Raw genomic sequence first — 24,483 nt, 5'->3', positions numbered from 1 at the left:
AGTCAATACTGCCAAAGGCGGGGGAGAAGTGCGCCTGGCTGGATGCGTACCACATGAGGGGGAATGTTGAGACACCCTACATCAATGTCTGATGATGCCCAGAGGGAGGAAGGTAAAGACTGCAACTCAGGTGGGAGAGGACCGGACAGATACATGTAGGAAGCTGCAGTCGGGGAGATTGTTAGGGATACACCTTGGGGACTACGTGATATGGTCGCATACAGAGCTTTTAGTAAATCCAAACCTAGCAAGTTCTCACTGCAACCTGTAGTAAGGACCAAGGGAGCGTCAACATGTGCAGGGCCAATGTCGAGAGGGAGGAGTTCAGAGACAGGACTGGTCACGGGCGTCCCTGCAAAACCCAATGAGACATTCATATTGCCAGAAAGGGGTGCCTCCGGGACTGACAGACGTGCAATAGAAGACCTGCTGGCCCCAGTATCCAAAAGAAAATTCTTATCATTCCCCACAACTGACATTTTAACATACGGGCCCCTTTGATCCATTGGAATTTGAACTCTGGTAATACCCCTTTCCCGGCTGTCCTATGCTTGGTAGGATCCTGTCTCATCAATTTCATCATTATAATAAGTGCGTGTTGCTTCGTTCCCATCAAACCTGTTGGTCGGGCGTTACCGGATGGGGGCGTCATCCCTGGGCCTACGTTCTTTATCCTGTGGGTGGGACGGGCCATGATCCCGAGTCGGTCTCGCTCCCCTGGGAGCGCGAGACCGAGTCCTCCCTGTTCTTATATTTTCTGCTAATACAGGACACTCATCTATCCAATGGCCGTACCCCTTACAATAAGCACACTGATCTGTTTGGAGGGCTCCCGTACCTTGAGGACTGGAGGGGGTGGACTGGCGAGCCCTTGGAGGGGGTTGGGATTGTGGTCTAACATTTCCGCGGGCATCGGGACCTCGGGGAGGATAAGCTTGCTGTAAATGAGCCTTGGTCTTAAGATCCCTAACCTTCCTATTTTTCTCATCTTTATCTTCGTTCTCCCTATTCTTATGATATTGAGCCATAGCCAAGATACCGGTCATAGTTTGGGCAGACCATGTACTCTCAACCTTCTTAAGCCTGGCAGAAATCTCGGGAAGTAAGTTGCTGACAAATTTGTCGACAAACACTGGACCAGAACCTGTAGTCCGGGGGTCCAGACCACTAAGTCCCTTGTATTCAGTCTCAAAACGGGTAGAGAAGTCAGCCACATTTTCATCTTTTTGCTGTCTACAGGCGTTAATTTTATCCCAGTTGATGACACTTTCCGGTAAAAGTGTTTTCATAAACGTCATTATTTTACCGGGCAAAGTCAGGATGACAGCTTCTGGTTTAGCCCCTCCTATCCTTGCTTCTTCCATAGCCTCTAGGTCGGCCCATTTACCTCCCAATGCCACTTCATGATCGGTATGCCGAATCTTATCCCAAATCAGAAGGACCACGCTCCACCATCACCAGCAACAGGTTCCCCGCAGAAGCTGGAACAAGATCACTGCAGACCAGCTCGTTACCTCCCTGAGCAAGAACCCTCCCACCAGCACAACGAACCCCAGCCAAGCGGCCACCAACCTCACGAAATGGATCAGCGACTGCGCAGACGACCTCGCCCCTCTGAAGACCCAGCCGAGCAGACCCGGCAGCAAGAAAGCCCCATGGTTTAACGACGAACTCAAGAGCTCCAAGAAGAACTGCAGAGCACTCGAGAATACCTGGCGCAGAGACCCAACACCGGACAACATGACTGCCCTCAAGCTCGCCACCCGAAAACACCACCAACTGATCCGCGCCACCAAGAAAACCACATTCAAGGAACGACTGGACAACAACGCACACAACAGCAAGGAACTCTTCAACATCGTCAAAGAGCTCTCCAACCCCAACGCCGGAAACAACGACATCACCCCTTCGCAAGACCTCTGCAACTCCCTCGCCTCCTACTTCCACAACAAGATCGCGGACATACACAACAGCTTCAGCACTCAACAGACGCACGCCGCGACCGAACCACCGCCCCCCACCACCACCCTCCGCTCCTGGACCCCGATCAGCACCGAAGACACCATCCGCACGATGAACTCCATCCACTCCGGATCTCCGACAGACCCCTGCCCTCACCACGTCTTCAACAAAGCCGACGCAGTCATCGCACCCCACCTGCGGGACATCATCAACACCTCCTTCGACATCGCCAACTTCCCGGAGAGCTGGAAGCACGCCGAACTCAGCGCTCTACTAAAGAAGCCATCAGCGGACCCCACCGACCTCAAGAATTACCGCCCCATCTCGCTACTCCCGTTTCCGGCAAAAGTCATCGAGAAGACCGTCAACAAGCAACTGGCCGCCTTCCTCGAGACTAACGGTTCCCTCGACCTCTCGCAGTCTGGCTTCCGGGCAAACCACAGCACCGAGACCGCCTTGATCGCAGCTACCGATGACATCCGAGCCCTGCTCGACAACGGAGAAACAGCGGCCCTCATCCTCCTGGACCTCTCCGCGGCCTTCGACACTGTCTGCCACCGTACCCTAGTACAGCGCCTCAGCAACGTCGGAATCCAGGAGAAGGCACTTGAGTGGATCATCTCCTTCCTCGCCGGAAGGACACAGAGAGTCCGCCTCCTCCCGTTCAGATCGGAGGCCACCGAAGTAATCTGCGGCGTTCCTCAAGGATCCTCGCTCAGCCCAACACTCTTCAACGTCTACATGAGCCCCCTCGCAGCCATCGCACGCCAGCACAACCTCAACATCATCTCCTACGCCGACGACACCCAGCTGATCCTCTCCCTCACCAACGACACCGCCACCGCCAGAGCCAACCTGCACGAAGGGATGACAGACGTAGCCAAATGGATGTCGAACAGCCGCCTGAAACTGAACTCAGACAAGACAGAAGTCCTCATCCTGGGATCCTCACCCTCCGCCTGGGACGACTCCTGGTGGCCCCCCGCCCTGGGCAGCGCACCCAAACCAACAGACCACGCACGCAACCTGGGCTTCATCCTGGACTCCTCCCTCTCCATGACCAGACAAGTCAACGCCGTCTCCTCGTCATGCTTCAACATCCTGCGCATGCTTCGTAAGATCTTCCATTGGATCCCCACCGAGACCAGGAAGACGGTCACCCAGGCCCTCGTCACCAGCCGTCTGGACTACGGCAACTCCCTCTACGCCGGAACCACCGCCAAACTCCAGAAGAGACTCCAGCGGATCCAGAACACCTCAGCACGACTCATCCTGGACATCCCCCGCCGAAGCCACATCTCCGGACACTTGAGAGACCTGCACTGGCTCCCGGTCAACAAGAGAATCACCTTCCGGCTCCTCACCCACGCACACAAAGCCCTACACAACCAAGGCCCAGGATACCTCAACAGCCGCCTCAACTTCTACGCTCCCAAACGCCAGCTTCGATCGACCAGCCACACCCTCGCCGCCGTCCCCCGCATCCGAAGAGCCACCACAGGAGGAAGGTCCTTCTCCTACCTGGCCGCCAAGACCTGGAACTCCCTTCCGACCCACCTCCGCCGGACCCAAGACCACCTCGCCTTCAGGAAGCAGCTCAAGACCTGGCTGTTCGAGCAGTAGCGGACCCCCCCCCCAGCGCCTTGAGACCCTCTGGGTGAGTAGCGCGCTATATAAATGCTTTGATTGATTGATTGATTGAATTTCAGTGGGTACAACCGTACCAAAAAGTAAGTCTATATCCTCCAGAACAAGAGTACCTGTGGATATAATTTGGCCTAACTCTCGGTAAAAGGCAGCCGGATTCCTCCGGGGATCTGGTAACTGACCTTTTAATTGCATTACTTCTGACCTTTTCCAAGGGACATGAACCCAAAGCCTGCGCCAGTGTGCTTCGACAGCCCCTCGGCCATTATTTTGGGCGTCGGTAAGTGCATTAATAAAGACAGGGGCTGCCTCTCTCATGGGCATAGCTGTTCCTAAGGGGGCATTTGAAAAGGCAGTCATGTCACGGTAAGCTACTAAAACAGATATAGCACTAAACATCCCCTCACCCTGAACATCACCCCTTTTTACTTGTGACCTAAGGTCCATCAATCCGGTAGGTATCTGAACAGACACATTTTCAAATTTTTGCATTCTCAAAACACACATATATTCAGCCCAGGTTGTTTGTTCCATAATTGTCCATTGTGAAAAGGTGGACCATATCTCTTTAAAGGAATAAATATTTTTGTTATTCATCCAACATACACATTGTTGCCTCTGTAGGTCTTTCTCTTGTAGAGTCGAAAAGCTGATTGCTGAGCGTAAGGAGGGTAATCGGGGGGAATTAAATCATTTACATAAGTCTTGCTTGACTGTAGACCACGGGGAAGCAGGAGAAGGATGGGTAAGTGTAAAGCCGCTAGTGTTGGACTGGTGGTGACTTGTTGTTATTCCCTTGGCGAGGATTGAGTTAATGGGTGTGGTCGATGTCATGGGAAAACTCGGGAGGGCTGGTGTGACAGGGGAAACGGTAGGAGGGGCAGTGGGGGCTGGAGCGGGTGGTTGTAGGGGGACATGCGGGGTGTGAGGCGTCAGGGCAGGATACATTGGGGCATATGCTTTCTAGCATGGTATCAAGCAAAGAATCGCTTTCTTTTCCCCCCTCTACATGGGCCTGTACTTTCTCCTCATGGACTGGAAAACATTTCTGTACCCGGGCCCCATGCTCCCTATCGGCTATTTCTGCCGATTTGGTCATTCTATTTTGCACATTTTCGCTGGCGTGGTCGGCCATAGACATTCGTTCTTGTTTTCTTTCTTGCTCCTTTTGTTTCCTAGTTCTCTGTTCTACCTCCTTTTCTCCAAAATCGAACAGACTCAAACATGGACGGGCGCGTTTTTCTTATAAATAATTGTTCCTCTAAGTTTGCAAGGACTTGGGAATCAAAGGAGCCAAAAAATGGCCACTGTGACTCCGCGCTACTTTTCGTCGTGTATTTCACCCACAACGAGGAAAACATTATGGCAGCAGGGCCATATTTAATATACATAGCATGGCCAGGAGTTCCTTCTGGAGGAAGCGAGCAGGCTTCTTCCAGCTGGGAGTCCTGGGTACACATACAACAACAGAACCTCTTGAACTTACTACTGACCGGCATGCTTAAAAACAGATATCAGCCACCAGCGGGTTCCTAAAACTCACCTCGCTTGCTTGTCTTTTGCAAAGGACAATTATTCATACAGTTTCCATACAGAACAGACACCAGCGGGTTTTGAAAAAAATGTACCTCGCTTGCTTGGCTTTGGCAAAAGTCAATATCAAATTGGCTTTTGCGAAAGTCAATAACAGACAGACTTGGTGGATGATCAGTCCACCCTTACCTTACAGGGGTAGTTCTCTTCTGCAGACGTAGGGCTGTGTCCTGCTCCAGAAATAATTTGCTAGGGGACTCCGGCGAGAAGGCGGTCAAGTGGCCCAGACCGGGTGGGGAGGAACACCGGGTGAGTCGTCGGGTCTACCGGAATATAACGAGAATCCTTGGGTAGGGCGCCTCCGTCAGAGTCTCTCCGTGCACCTCCTCACATCCACCGGGCCTGACCTCCATATTCGTGGAGTCCCTATTCGGGCGCCATTTGAAGAACTAGATTTACCCACTTACAGGGTCTCGGCAGCGGGGGAACCGCCCAAATCTCCCATACCCTTCATACGTAGTAAAAGGAGACACAGGAGCCTTCGTCTGCAGGAGGAACCCAGATTTATTTCAATAGCCTGGGCTATGGGACAGACTCCAAAGCCAGTCAAAGATACGACAGAGGAGGCTGCTACTTAAATCCGTAGCTAACAAGCCTTTTATACATTTCATACTCGAGCCTTTTGGCTGCAAAACCATTGTCCAATCATAACAGTGTTTATTGTTGATTAGCCGGATCCAGGTGGTGTTTGCAGTTGGTGACCTAGTCAAGGGAAGGTACCCAGTCAAATATTAGCTTTGCTTTTGATCAGGGCTTGGTTTCCTCAGGTTTCTTTGCTCAGCTGTCTTGATCAAAAGCCCCGGCTTTACGAGCCATTCTTCGATTGTCTGGATGAAAGTTCAGCAGTCAGACCATTGTCCAGATAACCTGATCAAGGTGACGAGGATGTGTTATCAGGCTGGGAGCAGGAGAGGAAGAATGATTCACTAACTCGGGGTGAGGGTCATGTGACTTTCTGATGAGCTGCAGAGAACGGGGGTTGGGTGGGCGACAGTCTCTGGGCAGAAATGCAGGCCTGCAAAAAATGAGTTTTTATCGTGGTGGTGGGATTTCTTTCGTATTTCAAGGGGAAACAATCACGTGGGTCCTGTGGAAGTTTTTGCCACAAGATGGCAAGGCAAAAATCAGTGCGAGAAAACAAAAAAAAATATGTGCTTTGGGAAGTGGATGATCAAGCTCCAAAAAATTGACGTTTTAAAAAAGCTATATTTATCTGGGAACAGTTATACATGATACTTTTAAATTGGTTAGAATACTGAAAGGGACAAGGAGCGTTTTTAGGTTCAGCATACATGCTCCCTAGAAATATGCGTAAACACAACAACTATGCAGTTCCTATTGCGGTCTGAGGAAAGGCAAAAGCTAGTTGGTTGGTAGAGACCTGAGCAAGCTGATCCGGGGGATCTGACTGCTCTGAAGCAAGAGCCCTCGCACACCCAGATGGGTATCCTGCTTCATCATCCGACTGAAAATAAGTAGAAGGTAGCAAAGGAATATTTAAGGTGAAGGATCTCTTGTTATGAATAAAACAGAATTTTAAATTGGTCTCAGCAGATAGTGAATTTGAATAAATTTAGTAAGTCCGCAATGACAATTAAACGTTTTGCTTCAAAATAAGGGGTGGCGCTGTTGTCTCGACTACTATTGCCACCACCATCAAATCAAAATTATAATAATAATTCTTTCTTTATTCGGAAGCAAGTGCGACCATAAAAGATACAAACATACATTAAAAAGAAAGAGATATACATCATAGGTTAAAACATTAGATAAAACTATTGCCATCAAGTAAAAATTTGTTTCTTCACTCGTATATGGGTCAACCAAAATCAATTCCGTTTTTTATGGGACTAGACATTATTCTGTGGACAGAATTTATTTAGACTTCGACAATCTACTCCCAATGCTACAATGCGATTAGAATTGGGGTTAACGTCTATTCTGTCCTAGAGCACCATCAGTTTGCTCAGTTATAACTGTAAATGTGTATCTGTTAAAGAGAATTAAGTAAAAGTCATGATTAAGTCAGAACTTTTTACCACTTGTGGGTCAAAAGATATTTTTTACACTCATCAGGCATCTACCTTGCTGACAAGTTATAATCTACCATCATTAATTAATTTTTCTTAATCTGAATAGGCTGCACCGTAAAAAGTTAATTAAGCAAGCAATTAATTCATCTAAATTTTGAAGCTGCGGTTGTGAAATGGTCAAGACTGAAATGGTCAAGACTAAAATATAGCTGTTATGTCATAGATTCCTATAAACTCATACAACAGGCCTATTTAGATTCACTAATAAATCCATCAATGGTGAAAAATATTTTTAAGCTTTTGTCTCTTCTGTATTACCCTCTTCCTGGTCGAGGGTGTATGGAATAAATCAACAAATCATATGGTGTTTGTGCCATTTAAGTTATGAAACAATTGAAAATGCTTTCTGTAACTGTCCAAAACTGGTTGCTATTCGTAAAAGATTTTAAAAAGCATTGTTCAGAGAGAATGGAATAAGATCAACGAAGGATGCCACAAGAATCTGTTTTATGGGAACTACTGAAAAACCAATTGTATGTGTGATGACATTTATATCCATTTTGGAATAAAGTTTATACATGTAATTTGGTTTTTATCTACTAGTCCTGTGCTTGTAAAATTGTCTTTTATACTTTATGTATAGTATTTTTATTTTAAATGATTTCAAGACATCTAAACAAATAAACAAGTTAGCTATTTAACTAACACTGTTTATTTGAATTCTTTATTCATTGACATTATAGGATTTGTTGCTCAGAGTATGTGTTCGGGACCTGCAGTATGGACTGTTTTGTAGTGTGGTGTGGTAGATCTCTCCCCAAGGCATGTGTGGTTACATACCTAGGTTTCTCTAGACTATATCTGTGCCCTCCAGTTGCCAGCAATGTTTTGACATGTTCTTTCATACATTCCTGTTCAGTTGATGGCGATGGATCCGTTGATGAAGTGGTGTATGATGGCACGGTATTCATCAGGTTGACGTAGCGAGGACTGTCAATAAGACTTGAGTTATTGTTCTTCTCTTTGTGATTAGAAGTTGGGCAGACTTTGCTTACTATGTCTGTGAAGTGTAGGGATAATTATGGTTAGAGTTATTCATCTTAGCAGTCTGGAAGGAGTCTTCTGGAGCTGAGTGGTAGTGAGTAAGTCTGATATTGACTAGAAAGGCATATATTGGTCTAGGATATATATATATATATATATATATATATATATATATATATATATATATATATATATATATATATATAGGTGTGTGTATGTATATAGGTGTGTGTATGTATATATATATAATCGCTTCAGTATGTCAATATCAATGTTGGGTGAAGGTCTGTAACACAGGTTTGGTGTCTTTGATCTAAAGATGCAGGGTTGAGAAGTATGTTTTAGGTCTTGTTTAATTATTTTATAAACTGTAGAGAATCAGGAAATATAAAATCATATTTGATAATTTGGTTGCGTTTGATTTCTTTCAATGATAGGTAAAATGGCTGGTTTCATAAGAATCTTTCCTAATATGTGTCCTCACATTTACCCACAGAGTGGGTAAAAAGCCTTGATTCATCAACCCCCAGTTTCTAGTGAGTCTGTATTGATGACAGGCGAATTGCCAACACCTCAGGTTTTAACCCCTTCGCTGCGGGGGTTATTCCCCCGCTGTGCTGGGGGGTGGAGGGGGGCGCGCACAGCGCCCGCATACTCATGACGAGCTGAGCTCATCATGAGGCACAACGCTCCTGTGCTCATGACGAGCTCAGCTCGTCACAGGTGCATTACCTCCCGTGGAACACTCAGCACAGGAGGGGAATTCTCCCTGCACCTGAGCGTTCCACGGCTCATGACGAGCGGAGCTCGTCATGAGCACCGGAGCGCCGTGGCTCATGACGAGCTCAGCTCATCATGAGCATCGAACAGGTTAAACATTCATTGCAAGGTACAGTGACAAGTATATGTGAAAAGAGCTCTATCATCAAGCATCTGGGATAGTGGTTAAAACATGCCCCAGACTTTTGGAAAACATGGAACGCAATGTCACTTGGAATGCTCTGCAAAAAGGTTCTTTCCAAGTTCAAAAAAGATTGGAGTGATATTGTTTGTATTTGCAGTGGTTCAGCTACAAGTATGGAAAATATGTATGATGACCTGTCAAAATCAATAACTGAGCTGAAGTGCTTCCTTGTAAGATATCCTTGCCACTTGTTAGATGGTATGCTGAAAGCATCTTAATAATCGTCAGAGTTAATGAGGAATGCTATTGACTTTTTAGTCCATTCTGGTGCACTGTTTTCTTATGCACAGGAACTAAACCGCAAATATTTATCATTTTGTGCTTGGTGTGGCATCAAAGAAAGAGTCATCCCAACTGTGTCCCATAGCTGATTGTTCTCACTCCAATGGGCTATGAATGCTCTATTAACCATGTGGTAACCGTTTACAGAATTTTTGCTGAGTGATTATGCCAAAGGCAAGAAATGTGAGGATCTTTGGTCACATATTGATAGTGATGTGAAAAGAGTACACTCTACTGCATTCTTAGATTTTTGCAGGAAACCATAACTGCTGTAGTGGACATAATAAAAAAACTAGAGTCTAAAACAACCTTGTCTGCCAAGTGTTCAGCATAATTGGTGTAGATGTGAAACATCTCCTTGAGAGTAGGCTGGCCGACACCTTTAGTGACTTTGGCACTGCAACATGTTTCATGTTAGGGTGCTTGCTACGTTGTAAGCAAAGCAATGGTGAAGAGCAATTCAGGAACTTTTATTTTACAATGTATGAGAAATGGCTTGCAATCATGCATAGAAATGTCCCTTCATGACCAATGGCATTTGAAGCCAATTAAACCTCAATGTGGTACTCTGTTCTAGATCCTTTGCCTAAAGGGGAATTTCCTCCGTAGTTTCAAAAGTGCTGCTTCATTTTTGACCTCTTCAATAACTCGGAGGGCATAAGCGCCCAGATCAGCGCAAATGTTGCAGAACCTGCCCTGAGAATCGCAATCTTCAAGTGAACCAGTATTGGCATGGAAAGCTATGTCAGTGGCCAGAGTTAACAAATTGTGTACTGGCTGTTTTGGCGCCGCCCATCTCAAGTGCCAATCTTGAGGGAGCCTTTTCACAGACGTTTGAAAAGGGCAAGCGTGCATGACCAAAGACTCAATGAAGAAGTATTGAATGGTGTACTACAATAAGTTTAATTTGAAAAAATATATTTGGACATCATATACACCATACTTACACTGTCTATATACCATACACTATCAGTGCATAAAGCAAGCAATCAATAATAAAAGCGAAACGTTCCATAAACACTGAAAAAACAGTTTCTGTAGTTTTTAATGGCGCGAAAATGTGTAACCACTGATAGCCACGTTTTTTTTGGGGTATTGAAATCACTTGAAAAGACGGGAGGAAAACACCAGAATTTACCAAAAATAGAAACTGAAAACAGGAAAGCCTAGGTATGCTGTTCTGGACTCTTCCCGATCTCTGGACTGTACTAGAACAGATAAGCTGGATTCTCGTTCCGGGTTCCATCTCTTGGTCAGTTGTTGGTATAAATATCTCGTGAACAACCAGGTTTTCAGCTCTCTTTTGAATTGTAGGAAATTGTATTTTTTCCTGAATGCTTCAAATCTAACCTGGCTATGTGTTCCAGAATTTGGAAGCTTATACAGAGAAAGCTGTGCCTCCTATAGTTTTCTTATAAGACCATGTGTTGCTAGCCTGGAGCACAGTGTCCTACATTGTGTCATTTAAATTTAGTTTGTAGATATTGGTGGTCCATTTTCATGGAGGCTCTGAAGGCAACAAAAGTGTGCTGAACATTGATTGTCAGGTTACATTAGTGCTTGAAGGTCTGCCATCATGCGTCCTGTAGGGGAAGGAGGAGGAGTCTTGCCACAGTGTTTTGGCATTGTTTTATTTGGCAAATGATTAAACAGAGTGCCATGGTATAAGCTATGGGCGTAGCCAAGCTTGGAAATCACAAATATGAATATATCTTGTCGTTTTTGTTGGTATCCAAGAAATGGGAAGACACATCAGTCTTTTCATTGTGTAGAAGTTGCTGTGTGTGACCGGGTTGCAGGTGGTGTCCAGGATAAATATGAGTACATGTTTACCAATATGTTTCCTCTTGATGTGGCTGGCAGGTCATTTGGATCTTGGGTCCAATTGCTGTTCTTGCCATTTCTCACAATTCATGGTCTCTATCTTTGTGATAGTGTTGAACTTAAGGTGGTTACTCATCATGTATGGCATGGAAGCAGTGGAAGCAGTGGCCAAGCCTTGCCTTGTAAAGGTCATCTAGGCCTTCTGTTTTTGATATTATTGAGTGTTTCACCTGTATAGTTGAACAAGTAGGTTGAATTATCTTATCAGCTCCAGTAAGGGAATTAGTTAAATGTTGAAAAAAAGAGATGATGCACTCCAGAGGAATGCCACAATGTTGTGTGTGACGGGTGGATATGGAAGGTTGTAAGAACAGGTTTTCTGTCTTTGAGATGGGGGCATTACCCTGTTGTGTTCCCTTGTAGCAGAGCTTCCCAGTCACTTTTACTGACTGTGGGATATAGCTGTCAGGTTTGGTGGCAACTCTGTTCTAATGACATTTCATACAGTGAAAAATCCAGCTGTGTTAGTTGGGAATTTATCGTACGTTCCCAGGCTGTGAGGTGGGTGTAATTTATATGTTCCTCCTTAGCGCACATACTGTTGTCCTGTTTTAGTAAACAGTTCTCAAATGCCACTAATACTGAATGCATTATTAGCATGAGGATCTGGGCTCTGTTTGATTTCAAGACTGCAAGGGGGATGTTGGGGCTCTCTTGTGATTTCTGGAGATGAGGTTTGTTGGTAGGGGTTTTTGTTGTATCTTTTGACAACGAAAGGTTTGCAGCTGTTTGTTAGTGTCATCTAGTTGTGAAGCTTTGCTGAAGGTCCTTGTCTTTTACCGTGACAACGTGCTGATCCTTGTAGCATTTGTGTAGATGGTCCATGCCCAGGTATGATTTGTGCCCACTATTTGTTCGCACCTCCCTGCCAGTAGGGGCAGTGTAGTGAGGAAGAGGTTATTTATGCATCTTTGTAGTGAAGGGTTGGGTATGGCTTTAATGGAACATGCCACTGCTGTCTGAGTTGTTGTGTGTTCGCTGTACCATGGAGGGCTTTGCTTATTTATTATGTTTTTCTTCTAGTATACTCCTTAGATGGAATACTAGTTTTTGGTCTGCTCTTCGTATGCACGTGTGCCTACTTCAAGAAGGTGCCTCGCCTGAAAAGTTGGCTGCTGTCTGAGAAGAAGGGTGTCTGGGGTGTGTTTTACAAAGGTAAGATGTAAACTATAAAATAACAGGCATGCTTGTATTGAAATATGGAGAATCTGTCCATGTAATTTAGAATGTGTTTTTTATTTCTTCTATTTACACGCTTGCTCAGGTATTTTAAACTGTATGCCTTTAACTATGAAGTGGCTTTGAAATCACAGACTACCGTATACCGTTTAGCATATACCTGGGAAATAATCCCTAGAGCTACTGACCATTGTGAGTTTTGTCAACCTGTTAAGCTAAATGTATTTAATTCTTTTTGTGATAAAATCTCAGATTACAGAGTTGTTTGGTACACCTTCAACAACAATGGCAAAAGAGCTTTGAATATACAACTTTTTCCTATAGGAAGCCAATGTAATGTGCAAAGATGATTCATTGTAGATTCATATTACTTTACCCTGAGTAAGAGACGAGCATCTGCATACTTGATACATTAGAGTCTATAGAGGTGTTTTTGAGAAAGACCAGGACCTCCCAAATGAACAACACCAACTTTCAAAGACCCAGATGAGCAAATTACCAGAAAACATCTCCAAGGTTTTGGTAGAATTCAGAATTCAGCACAAGGGTATTGTTTTTCATTTGGTATCATCGCCGTATGAGAAATAGGTGAAGCCACAGGAACAGATAATGTTTGCCAAAGGTGTGACATATGGATTAAAGAGTGGGGCTCCAGACAGAACCCTTTGGAACTCCACATGTGGTCGTTGAAATGTCTGATAAGGCTGAAAATGTACAGCTTGTGTTCTGTTGGAGAAAAAAAGAGAGAAAACCAATCAAGCACCTGGCCTCTCTTTCCAGCCTCTTTAATTCTATGAATAAGGACAAGATATGAGATTGTGTCAAAAGCAGGAATGAAGTCTTGTAGAATAAGGTTAGTGGAATCTCCAACCTCTAGATATGATCTTATCCTACTGATATCTGTCAACAGGACTGACTATGTGCTAAAACAGGATCGACAGCTGGGCTGCTGAGCGTCAAAATAGTTAAATGTTTCAAGAAAAGATTATAGTTTCTCATTGATACATGATTCCAAGATCCTGGGTGGCATGGAAGTAGGAAGATAGGATGGTAACTTGAGAGAAGTTCATGGTTGGCGGAGGGTTTCTCTAGGAGAGGGACAGCTAAGGCCTGCTTCCAAATTTCCAGAACTGTTCCAGAAGAGAAAGAGAGGTGAGCACAGGAACATTTTGTGTTGACCGTGGGTGAAGGAATTCAGTAGGATATGTATCCAAAGGAGAGCCTTCTTTAGGTAAGGGCAGTTTGTTGTGAACAAAAGAGTCATCAATAAGAGCAAAATTGTCAAACTGAGGCGAATCTGTTCAGAACATCTCCGGTAGAGGTACCTGTTGGGAGTTAACCATTGTATTGTATTGTATTGTATTGTATTTCGATTTATATAGCGCACGAATCACCCAGGGGTCTCAAGGCGCTTGCTTAGGGAACCCGTCCTGGTATTCCCCTGTGAGATACTCCGGCCGGGTATCCACAAGGTGAAAGCCAGGCATCCCGCCGCGAGGGGCCGTAGTGGAGATTAAGCAAGCTATTGCCCAGAGTCGCAGAGTGTGACCCCGTGAGTCGAGTAGGCACCAGAGCGAGAATTGTCGAGTCCATGGAATTTTTGAGCCCGAGACCCGCCGAGGCGGGGAATCGAACCATGGTCCACGGCCGATCTCAGCTTCCGGGTCTGCCGCCTCTAACCACTGAGCCACGCTTCTCCACGAACCATAAAGGTGTTAAAAATATTTCAGAAAAAACATATATTGTTACATGGAGTTTGAGCTGGAGAACAGGTATAGCAACAACAATCATGTTTCTGTAGAGACCTGAATATATCAAAAGTGGCCTTCGTTTTATTGGGGCATGAGTATTAGTGAGACAACAAAAGTTGAATTTACCAGAGCGGACATTTCTTGAGTGCTTTTCCAGATCCTGCCGATAGTTGGATTTGATTAGTAGTAAGATGTTCTCCAATTGCGTTTAAGTCTTTTATATGTTAGATTACTTTCCTTAAGTTCATCAGAAAACTGGGTGCTGGAGGGTGGGTATGTTTAAATGTAATCGTTTTTTGGTGTAGTAATTCATCTGAGGATTGTGTAAGCCAATTGTTAAAGAGTAACCAGATTCGAGTTCAGGGGTAATTTTTCAATGGGTGTAGAAGTTGCTGGTAAGGACAATCAGGACCAAGGTCTGCCTATACTTCTGCTATTAGGCGCAGAGAGTTGGGATAAAGGGGTGGCTTGAAGAGAGTAAAAAATGTACTTGATGATCAGGCTAGAGGGTAAGTATAGCAGTCTAAAATGGTATTAGGGGCTGAGAAAATTAAGTGTATGGCCTTTATTGTGTGTAGGACCAACTACAACTTGATCAAGTTTGAGGGAGACCCAACTTTCCAATAGGAATCTAGCTGAACCGTCGTTTGGGCAGTCCATATGTTTATTAAATCACCCAAAAGAATGCAGTTGTTAGCGTCTAGAAATTTATACGCAAAGGTGTCTGAGAGTTTTAATTCGTTCAAAAGCAACTGTGCTCTGGAGATGGAAGGCTTGTGGGGAGCTGTAATGAGAATTTTATTTTAAATAGAACTGCCAGTCCTCCTCTAACGCAGTCATATTGGTCCACTGAGACAACGAGATAATAGAGAGGAACTGTGTTTTCAATGGCAAACTCTGAATTGGATTTGAAACAAGTTTCAGTAATAAATGCCAAGTCTTTTGTAAATAGTGATGAGATCATGAAACTCTAGGCCATATTTGGCTAATGAGGATGAATTTAAGGGCTTTAGATTTTTCAACATAGTGCCTCTTAAGAAGTGACTTCTTATTTGGCTTAACCCCATAATCTGACATTCCATTTATAAGTTGTGTAGGCGTGTATGTACCTGTGTACTGGGGCCAGTGGGATCCATTTTGTGTGGCCTTGGTTTAGGATGGCATGAAATGGAGAATCGAGACCGCTTCCCCGAAACAGAGGAAGTGTATTGCCTGAATTCTGTGGCTGGAGGCCCAAATGCAGAAGAGAGGAGAAAGGAGTCAGATACTTGTAGGAATTCAGTGAGGACCTTGTTAGCAAAGGACTGCTGATTAGTTCTTCAAGTGCACAGCTATTTGGTAAGTAGTGGGGGTGAAAGGTGGGACAATAGTTTCTGTTGTTCAAGGTGAGGAACTTTCTAAGCAGGCCCTGCCCTTTTGTTTGTTGCTGATTACTGCTTTAATAAGGTGATGGCAGCCAGATGCCCATATTTTGGATGTATTTGGTTTGAGCCATTCCCATTGTGCTTGTCCACTTTGCACAAAGGCCTTGCCTGGAGATCAGGCTGAAAATTACATTTGAAAGAGGACCAAATCATACCGATTCTGAAACCTTTGGCAGTGGCTCCACAGTCGTCTGGAAAACAAATATTAAACTGGAATCCAAATGGCCCTTTTTAAATTGCTTTTAACCTGCCTTTGGTTAGATTCATGTTATATAAATACCACATACATACAGGAGCAAGCCATCCATGTCTAGGTTTCTGAAACACAAAGATCACCGAGGTGAAGCATCTGAAGTAGCATTGGAGGAGGTACAATTTTCATGCGGGGAGAAAGCCATACTCCAATCCATTAATGCCATGTGTGGTAACCTTCATTCAAAAATAGGAGCGACATTACCAAAGGCGTGAATCACTTTTGGCATAGCTCGAAGCTTAATTTGAGAAGTTGGCTGTTAAAGAAGGAACAGTCGGTCCTGCAAAGAAGAGGCATCAAGCTTGAAATGTGGTAAGGTGAAGTTTAAATTCTCATTTCTGACCTGAAAGAATTAATGACTTACACATTTGAGCCCATTCTGAAGTTGAACACTATGATAAAGGTTTTGGACCATTTACACAGAAGGACCGACATGATGGTTTTTAGAATTCCTCGCAAGGAACCTATAGACTTACTAATCACTGAAATAGATTAAGTTGTACAATGCTTAAGTGATGACCCTGTTTCAACTTGGAAATGTCTGCTGGCCTACAGGATTACTGGAGGGAAGTTGAATGTTAGCAATCACAGAGGCGTTTCTGTGATGGTCTGAATTTTGTGCAGATGAGGGGAAACACTTTGAGGGAAGTGTTCTTGGAAAACAACATCTAATTGTTCTTTCTTTCAGCCCAGAAATGCTGGACAGAAAAAACCCCTCTAAATATGAAAAAGAACCCAATCCCTGTGTGGCATTTGGCAACATTGAGTACCCTGTGAAGCACTGAGTGGTCAAATGGGGACCTAGGCGAAGGATAACTTGGTGGGTTCCCTCTTAGACAACCTTAACATGAACTATTCACAAATCCCTCAGAACGGTACTGCTCGTGCTTCCCACCATTAATTCCCCTTTAGGATCCCTATGGTGCCTTGTTTGCACTCCAGTCGGTAATTAATTTTATTTTTGAATTCTAGCACTTCACAAGTAATGTTTAATTGATAGCTCTGCCTGGCATGCTAGTGCAGCTTAGGTCGAATAACCAAGTGATTTCATACTAAGCCCTCCCGACAACAAGATTTATGCTTACCACAGTGACTATCGATGCTTTACATGTAAGTAACAGTTTTGATCCTCCCTACTGGATGGCTTCCTGGCACCTTATCTATACTATACACTGGTGTATGGGATTTTAAGGATTTTGTCCCTTAATTTGTGTGCTTGTTCTTAATCTGTCCTAATGATTACCTTTTATCTAGAAACGAGGTTGAAATGTCAGACAGGAACAAACAGCTTATTTCGCAATAAATGAAAGCGGTGCTCTGTAAATAGAGTGAATATTTCACCTAGCTCGTAAATATTGGGTTGACCATTGGTTGATTGTTTTCATGTCTGCAGACATAACGAATGATTGTGTTTTGTGTGACTGCAGGAGACACTGAACATGTGTTTCCTAAATCTATATGAGTAAATAAATATATAGGCATTAGCATATGTTTTCACAATTTTCTAGAAAATAATTAAAGATTATTGTTGTTAACGTCTGAAGGCTATTATGTATGACTTCTGATTTGCACAAAATTGCCATGCCTTGCAAATTATGTTTTTCAAACTTGAGTCTCCAGTGAACCAATGATGTTTGATAACTGTATGTACTTCGGTTTCAATTGGGCATATTGAATTGCTCTTGTACATCTCATACATCAAAGGCCTATGCTATCTGAGGCTCTTGCGCATTACATAAAGCAAATTGATAGCACTGCTTTCATGTCTACTTTCCCATTGACAGGCTGGCAGGAAAGTGGACCAGTTGGTCACATGCCAAGAGCACTCGTAAAATGCTGAGAAGCTTGTAAGAGTCTGTCACTTGACCTATTTGGTTCTCAAAGCTTGGCTACGCTCATTTAGATTCACTCACATGTCATTCAAAGGTTAGTAGTGTTGGGCATGAATTACATGTTAGGATCAGCATAGGAAATACTGTGTGGGCAAGCATCCGTCACACATCAGTCTTTAAGCTTAAATGGTGATGTAGTTGAGACAGTCAGTCACATCCTGAGCCCTCTAATCTGCCTGCCCCATCACTACTCTATCCCATGAAGAAAATCCGTTATTTTAGTGCACTCTTTCACCACAAGGATCTTTAGTGCTATTGACTGATAACTCGTTGTTTTTATCCAAATCAGTGGTACCCGTCTAAATCAATCTTGGAAGGATAAAAGACGTAGTGAACCAACAGAGGTTTAAACCTGTAACCATGGGATTCAACACAGATCATTACAACCTTTCACATTCAATGACATACTACTTATTAACCCAGTCTACCAGTGTTACTACTGGTTCAAAACACTTGTGTATTAATTCTTTTAGGATTTTTGTGTTCACTATTTTTAAGTCTTTATATTGTGCTCTGCAAAGGCACATGTGCTGAAATGTACATTCATATATGATTGTCACCATCCTTTTGCTGCCATTAACAAGGATAATAGGCATGTAGGCATGCACGCCTGTGAGGTTCTCTAATGGCTATCCTTCTGCCCAGATTGGATTATTTTAACTGACTTTACATTGCCTTTTTGCATTATGCAGTTGCCCACCAAGTCAGAACTCGGTGCAATCGTCCGACTATAAGCCAGAGATCACATCATTCCTTACTGCGTCTTTTGGCACTGGTTCCCATTACAGCCCGGCTCAAGTTTATGGGCTTAGTTTTAACTTGTTAAACAGTTCACCAGATACAACTTAAATATTTGAGGGATTTACGGTTGCCTTATGTGGCTGGACTCTGCTTTTGCTCCAAGGTGCCTGCTCTCTGCCGCTCCATTGCTGTGCCCAGATTTTGAGTAGCAGAGGTGGGTGCTGCCTGAGTGTCTGTGAAGCCACTTTGTGGTATGGCCTAAAGAAGTATCTTTGCAAAGTAAAAGTAGAAGTAGATCTGAAATTAAAAAAGGGTCCCAAAGTCCATCTTTTTGTATTATGACATCAGTATGGCGAGTGGTATGCTGATGATGGCCTTCCCTTGTATTCTTGTATGAGACCTCATGAGGGATGTAGGGTAGGGCACTCAATCTGTACACCGTGAAGCAGTCCTTGTGGTGCAGCTGTTGAGGTAGCAGAAAAGGTTTTAGAACTAACAATAAACCCAAGAGTTGAAATGTACCTGGTTACTATGCATAAACACTTTGCTGTGGAAAAATGGAAGGACGTGTAAGCGTTGCATTATCTTGTTTCACTGGAGAGTGTTAGGGCAAGAATCCTGTCCCTTAACTTGGAGAAATATGTAGTTTAATTTCTTGTACTGGTAATTCTATTTACTAATTTTTTTTACAGAATTGACAATCTGAATTCCAGTTGCTAGATCATTTTTTTGTTCGCCAAGGGTTTGCTTTTCAAAGCAGGTTCACATGCAGCAATATCAGATAGAGCAAGTAGCGTGCCCCTCCTCTAGCCTCATAATCAAGATTTTGCATATCACACGTTGACAACTGAATCCGTGTCCCTTATCCTGGCAGGTACTCAGCATTGCAAGTTTAAATATAAGTATATATTGCTAGATGGGGGGCGGAGTTTGCCGCGCTGGGAAATGGCCGCGCTGTAGGCGAACTCTCCCGATCAAGCCGTCTATCCTAACATTATCCTGGGCAGCCGGATGCTTCCCTGCTGCTGCTTCCCTGCTGCCGCTGCTGCGACCGGAATACATGATGACCTGCTGGGACTAAACTGCTCTGCAATCCGATGTGGCAAAGTACAACAACCGCACCGCATAACTCCGGACCGGAGCTTCCCTGACGCTGCTGCTGCCGTGCGTGACTACGTACATGCTACGCGAGCCCGGGGATTGAACTAAGGACATAGGCCCAACGGCCATTTCACATCGCGGAGCGCTCTGCGGGGCTCGGTCGGACACGCTAGCTGAGCGGTGGGCCTGCGGACCTGCCGGTGGCCCCCCTCAGCTGTGCACGAGTGCGGACCTGGCTGGACAGCGCGGGAGGCTCGTGATAGTTGGCGGTGAGTGTGAGACCGAGTGCCTGGGCCCTGCGGATATCGCGTCTCTGCACCTTGGCTGCTGACGCTGTGCCCCGAAGCGGAGGTAGCACCTGGAGGTGTGTGAGACTACTGGCCCCTGACCGAGCTCCTCTTCCCCGCTCCTTCCAGCTGTTGCGCGGCGTGTGTGACCCATCCCTGCCCATGTTGACTGCGCTTAAGATCAGGATGCGGCCGAGATCTCCGGCGGCCGCAGGATACACCCTGTCATAGCGCCACTGGGCATTGCATAGACTGCGGGAGCGCTACGGCACGAAGCTCCGAGTGTGATTAGAACCGGCTGCCTATACCCTCCACGCTTGTCTCTGACTCCGCCGTTTGTATACGCAGGCATCGTGTTTGGCGCCATTGGTTGGCCTGAGGCCTAGGAGCCTGCTGAACCTGCTCATATATTGAGGTAACCACTGCTGGTTACCGTGTGCGTGAACTCTGCTGGGACTGCAACGCACCACCCCGGAGGCCTCTTGGTGGGAAAATGGGAAAGCCAGACCGGAATCAGACTAAGCTGCAGTTTGAGCAGCAGCGAAAGCCCACTGAAGTGCACGAGGGCCAACCGAGCCGAGATCTACAGACCGCGTCGATGGCAGCCACCCCATCAGGGACAGATGTCCAGGCAATGTTTGCGACCATACAAGCGACCCTAACCAATATTGACGGAAAAATTGACCCCCTAGCCTATCGTGTGGATCGCATGTCCGAAAGACTGGACAAACACACAGAACGCATCGATATGGCAGAACGAAGGATCTCTGATGCTGAAGACGCGGCCCAGCAGCTCGAGCTGAAACACAAGAAAGTGGACAAAGCCCTGCAACTTATCCAGGAAAAAACAGAGGATTTGGAGGCAAGGTCATGACGCTGTAACCTACGTCTTATGGGAGTTGCAGAGACAACGCGGATCGGAAACATGGAAAAATATGTGGAAGACTTGCTTATAACCATTCTTGGCAAATAAACTTTCTCTCCTGTGTTTATTGTGGAGTGGGCCCACCGATCTCTTGCACCAAAACCAGCTGTGGGTGCGCGACCCCGCCCTATCATAGCCAAAGTTTTAAATTACAGGGATAGGGATGCGGCCCTCCGCAGAGCTCGTGAACTGCGAGAACTAACGCACGAGGGAATGTCTGTATCTATTTTCCCTGACTTTACCTCTCAGGTTCAGGAAGCCCGGAAACGATACATGGACGTAAAGAAAAAGCTAAGAGACAACGGTATTACATATGCCATGCTCTATCCGGCCCGTCTAAAGATCACCATAGACGGGAAGAATACGATATGTAACACCCCACAGGAAGTGCTGAAGTTCCTGCAACTGAACCATCCACAGGTCCTCCGGCGGAAATCCCCACGCAGTCACCATGCTGATCATGATCCTCCCTCGGATGCTGAGTAGAGTACTGCTCTCTATCATCTCCACCCCGGACAGCTGACATCGGCTAGGCCATTCTTTGATGGACAAATATGGCTGTCTCCTTAGTGGTTATGGCTAATGGCTGTATCCGTAAACTGTGGACTCACTATATGTCTGAGATGTAAATATTTGGTCACTATAGATGCTTTAACTGCTTTCAGGATATCTAGTTGCAGTCTGGGTGGCACGACTATACTGTAAGTAACTATGATTTGCCTATGATTATGGTTTTATCTGCAGCTGTTACCGTTATACTCTATATTACTATGTTGGCGGCTACGTGCATGGGACAACAGGTTGCCATTGCCATACTTCTTTCACGGCTATCCGTGAACCTGGCTTGATCCCCCAGACATACCTTTGCTGGGGTTATGAGCGGGCACTATCGCCCCCCCTTGTGTATACCACACAGATTGTTCCTTTTTATTTTGGTTGTTGTATCCGATTCTGGGATACTGGTACGCTGCTGAGATACCTTCACTCGCAGCTCCCTTTGTTCTGGTTTTCCGATTGTAATGAGGGCCTTGGGATTTAGGCTTTGTCATGATTGGGATGGCGAAGTGGGTGGGGGGAGGGTTGTTAGTTGTTATTTTGTTTTTGTTTTGGTCACTACTTCCATATGGTTCGACAATTGATAAAATCGATAGACACCTAAAGCCTGGGGTAGAAATGTACTACACAGATGTAACAACATGCCTACTGCTAAACCCTTGCACTTCCTAACGTGGAATGTCCGTGGACTCAATAGCCCCAGGAAAATAGGGCAGGTATTCGATACCTAGATAGACATGCTGTAGACATTGCACTACTGCAAGAAGCCCATCTCCTTCCTGGTAAGGCGGATAAACTAGGTTACAGATGGTCTGAACATACAGTATCTGCTACATATTCGTCCTATGCACGGGGAGTTTCGATCCTAATTCGTAAGGGCACACAGTTTCTCCTAGAGCATACACATACTGACCCACACGGCAGATTTGTCATTGTAATGGGCCTCCTTAGAGGTACATGGGTGGGCATAGTTAACGTGTATGGGCCGAATGTAGATGACCAGGACTTTTTTATGGCCTTGTTTGCAAAGATACGTAACATTCCACCTGTGGATATTATTTGGGGAGGCGACCAAAATGTAGCCCTTAACATCACCACGGATAGATCCCACAACACAACGGAACATCACCAACGCGCACTCTCAACCATCCTGCATGGCATGACGGAATTCCGTCTACATCATGTCTGGCGGGAGCGGAATCCTGATGCTCATGAAAGCACACACTCCTCCTGGGCACATAACAGCTGGTCCAGGCTGGACTATTGGTTACTATCGGAGTGTGCATCTACTTGGGTTATGAGCATAACACACCTACCCAAAACCCTATCGGACCATAAACCAGTCTCTCTCCAGGTGCTTATCCCGACATATGTCTCCCCACCATTTATCTGGTGCTTTAACGCGAAGGCCCTTTTAGATCCCCTATATAAGGAGATGCTACATAAGGCAATAGAGGAATACTTCACACACAACAAGCACTCTGTAGATAGTGCAGGAATGGTCTGGGAGGCATTCAAAGCAACTATACGAGGAACCTGCATCAGTACTACGGCAGGCATCCTGCGGGACATTAGGACACAATTGGAAAACTGCGAAAAAGATATTAGTCTGTTAGAAGCAGAGTATGATGCATCCCCGGATGCTGCTACCCTGGGAAACCTAAGAGCTGAGATGACTCGATACAATGACTTAGCTGAGGACGAGATGAAATACTTAACACGACGTCACAAGGCGCGTAGGTTAGGGGAGGGTGGTCGACCAGGCCGTTTGCTAGCGCAACGGATTCGAACGGAACACACGCAGTACACGGTCACGCAAATGGAAGATGATACAGGGCAAACACACTATGACACTCAGGGTATACTGAATACATTTGTAAAACATCTCTAGTGACTTCTACACCACACAACACGCTGCCACGGACTCAAAGATCCTACAATATCTTGCGGACATAGAGCTGGTGTGACTGTCGGATGCCCACCGTGAGCTCTTGGCACAGCCGATAACGGAGGAGGAGACGCTAGCTACAATTAAAGCCCTTCCAAATGGTAAATCACCGGGACCTGACGGGTTCACGAGTGAATTCTATAAGACATACTCGGAGTTGTTAATACCCCCTCTACTTGAAATGTATGATGAAGCCTACAATAAGATCCTCCCCCGGACACTGCGTGAAGCGCTTATAGTAGCGCTCCTAAAACCAGATAAAAACCCCACCAAGGTAGACTCCTACCGCCCTCTGTCTCTGATCAACACAGACGTCAAGATTTTGGCGAAAATTATAGCCACAAGGATACAGCCCCTGATGTCAACCATTGTTCTCCCTGATCAATCGGGTTTTATACCCGATAGATCTACGACACATAATTTGCGTACTATCTTCTCTCTACTACATCAGCTTAGCCCGGACCTGAAAGCGGTGGCGGTCCTATTGGACGCTGCCAAGGCTTTTGATTCTGTGGAATGGGCCTATATGTTTACGATACTCCGACAAATTGGATTTCCCCAGGGACTGTTGAACTGGATAACCTTACTGTACACTAAACCAACGGCGCGTGTAAAAGTAAATAGACACATAACGGCCTTACTGTTCCAGCTGCGCCCCATTAGCATATAATTATAAGCGGATGATATGTTATTATATCTCCGAGATCCTGAAGACAACCTATCGCCACTACTGCGGGAATATGTGAAGTTCGGAAGACATTCTGGCTTGCAAATAAACTGGAGTAAATCCGCAGTCATGCCAGTGACGGAGTGCACTACATCTCCTCAGATGGACTTCCCTCTAATCTGGCAGGATGAGCCCATTAAATACCTGAGAATATGGATCCATAGAGACATAGAATTAGTGATTAGGATGAATTATGGTGTCGCAATGGATCACATAGAAACACGAATAGCTCGTTGGATAACGCTTCCACTATCACTGGCGGACCGTATTGCACTGATAAAAATTGTCATA

At 45.2% G+C, this 24,483-nt stretch overlaps 1 protein-coding gene across 1 annotated transcript in view; it reads left to right on the top strand.

Annotated features, from left to right (window-relative positions):
• Nucleotides 1-24,483, top strand: part of TMEM167B (transmembrane protein 167B) — a 103,873-nt gene that overhangs the window by 37,433 nt on the left and 41,957 nt on the right. Inside the window, exon 2 of the mRNA XM_078644224.1 lies at nt 12,433-12,564. Within this exon, the coding sequence (XP_078500350.1) occupies nt 12,433-12,564 (132 nt within the window). The remainder of the gene's footprint in view (nt 1-12,432; nt 12,565-24,483) is intronic.

The sequence above is a fragment of the Lissotriton helveticus genome, chromosome 5_1 (genome assembly GCF_964261635.1).
Source record: "Lissotriton helveticus chromosome 5_1, aLisHel1.1, whole genome shotgun sequence".
Taxonomy (NCBI): Eukaryota; Metazoa; Chordata; class Amphibia; order Caudata; family Salamandridae; genus Lissotriton; species Lissotriton helveticus.
This window is presented reverse-complemented; position numbering and strand designations above follow the sequence as displayed.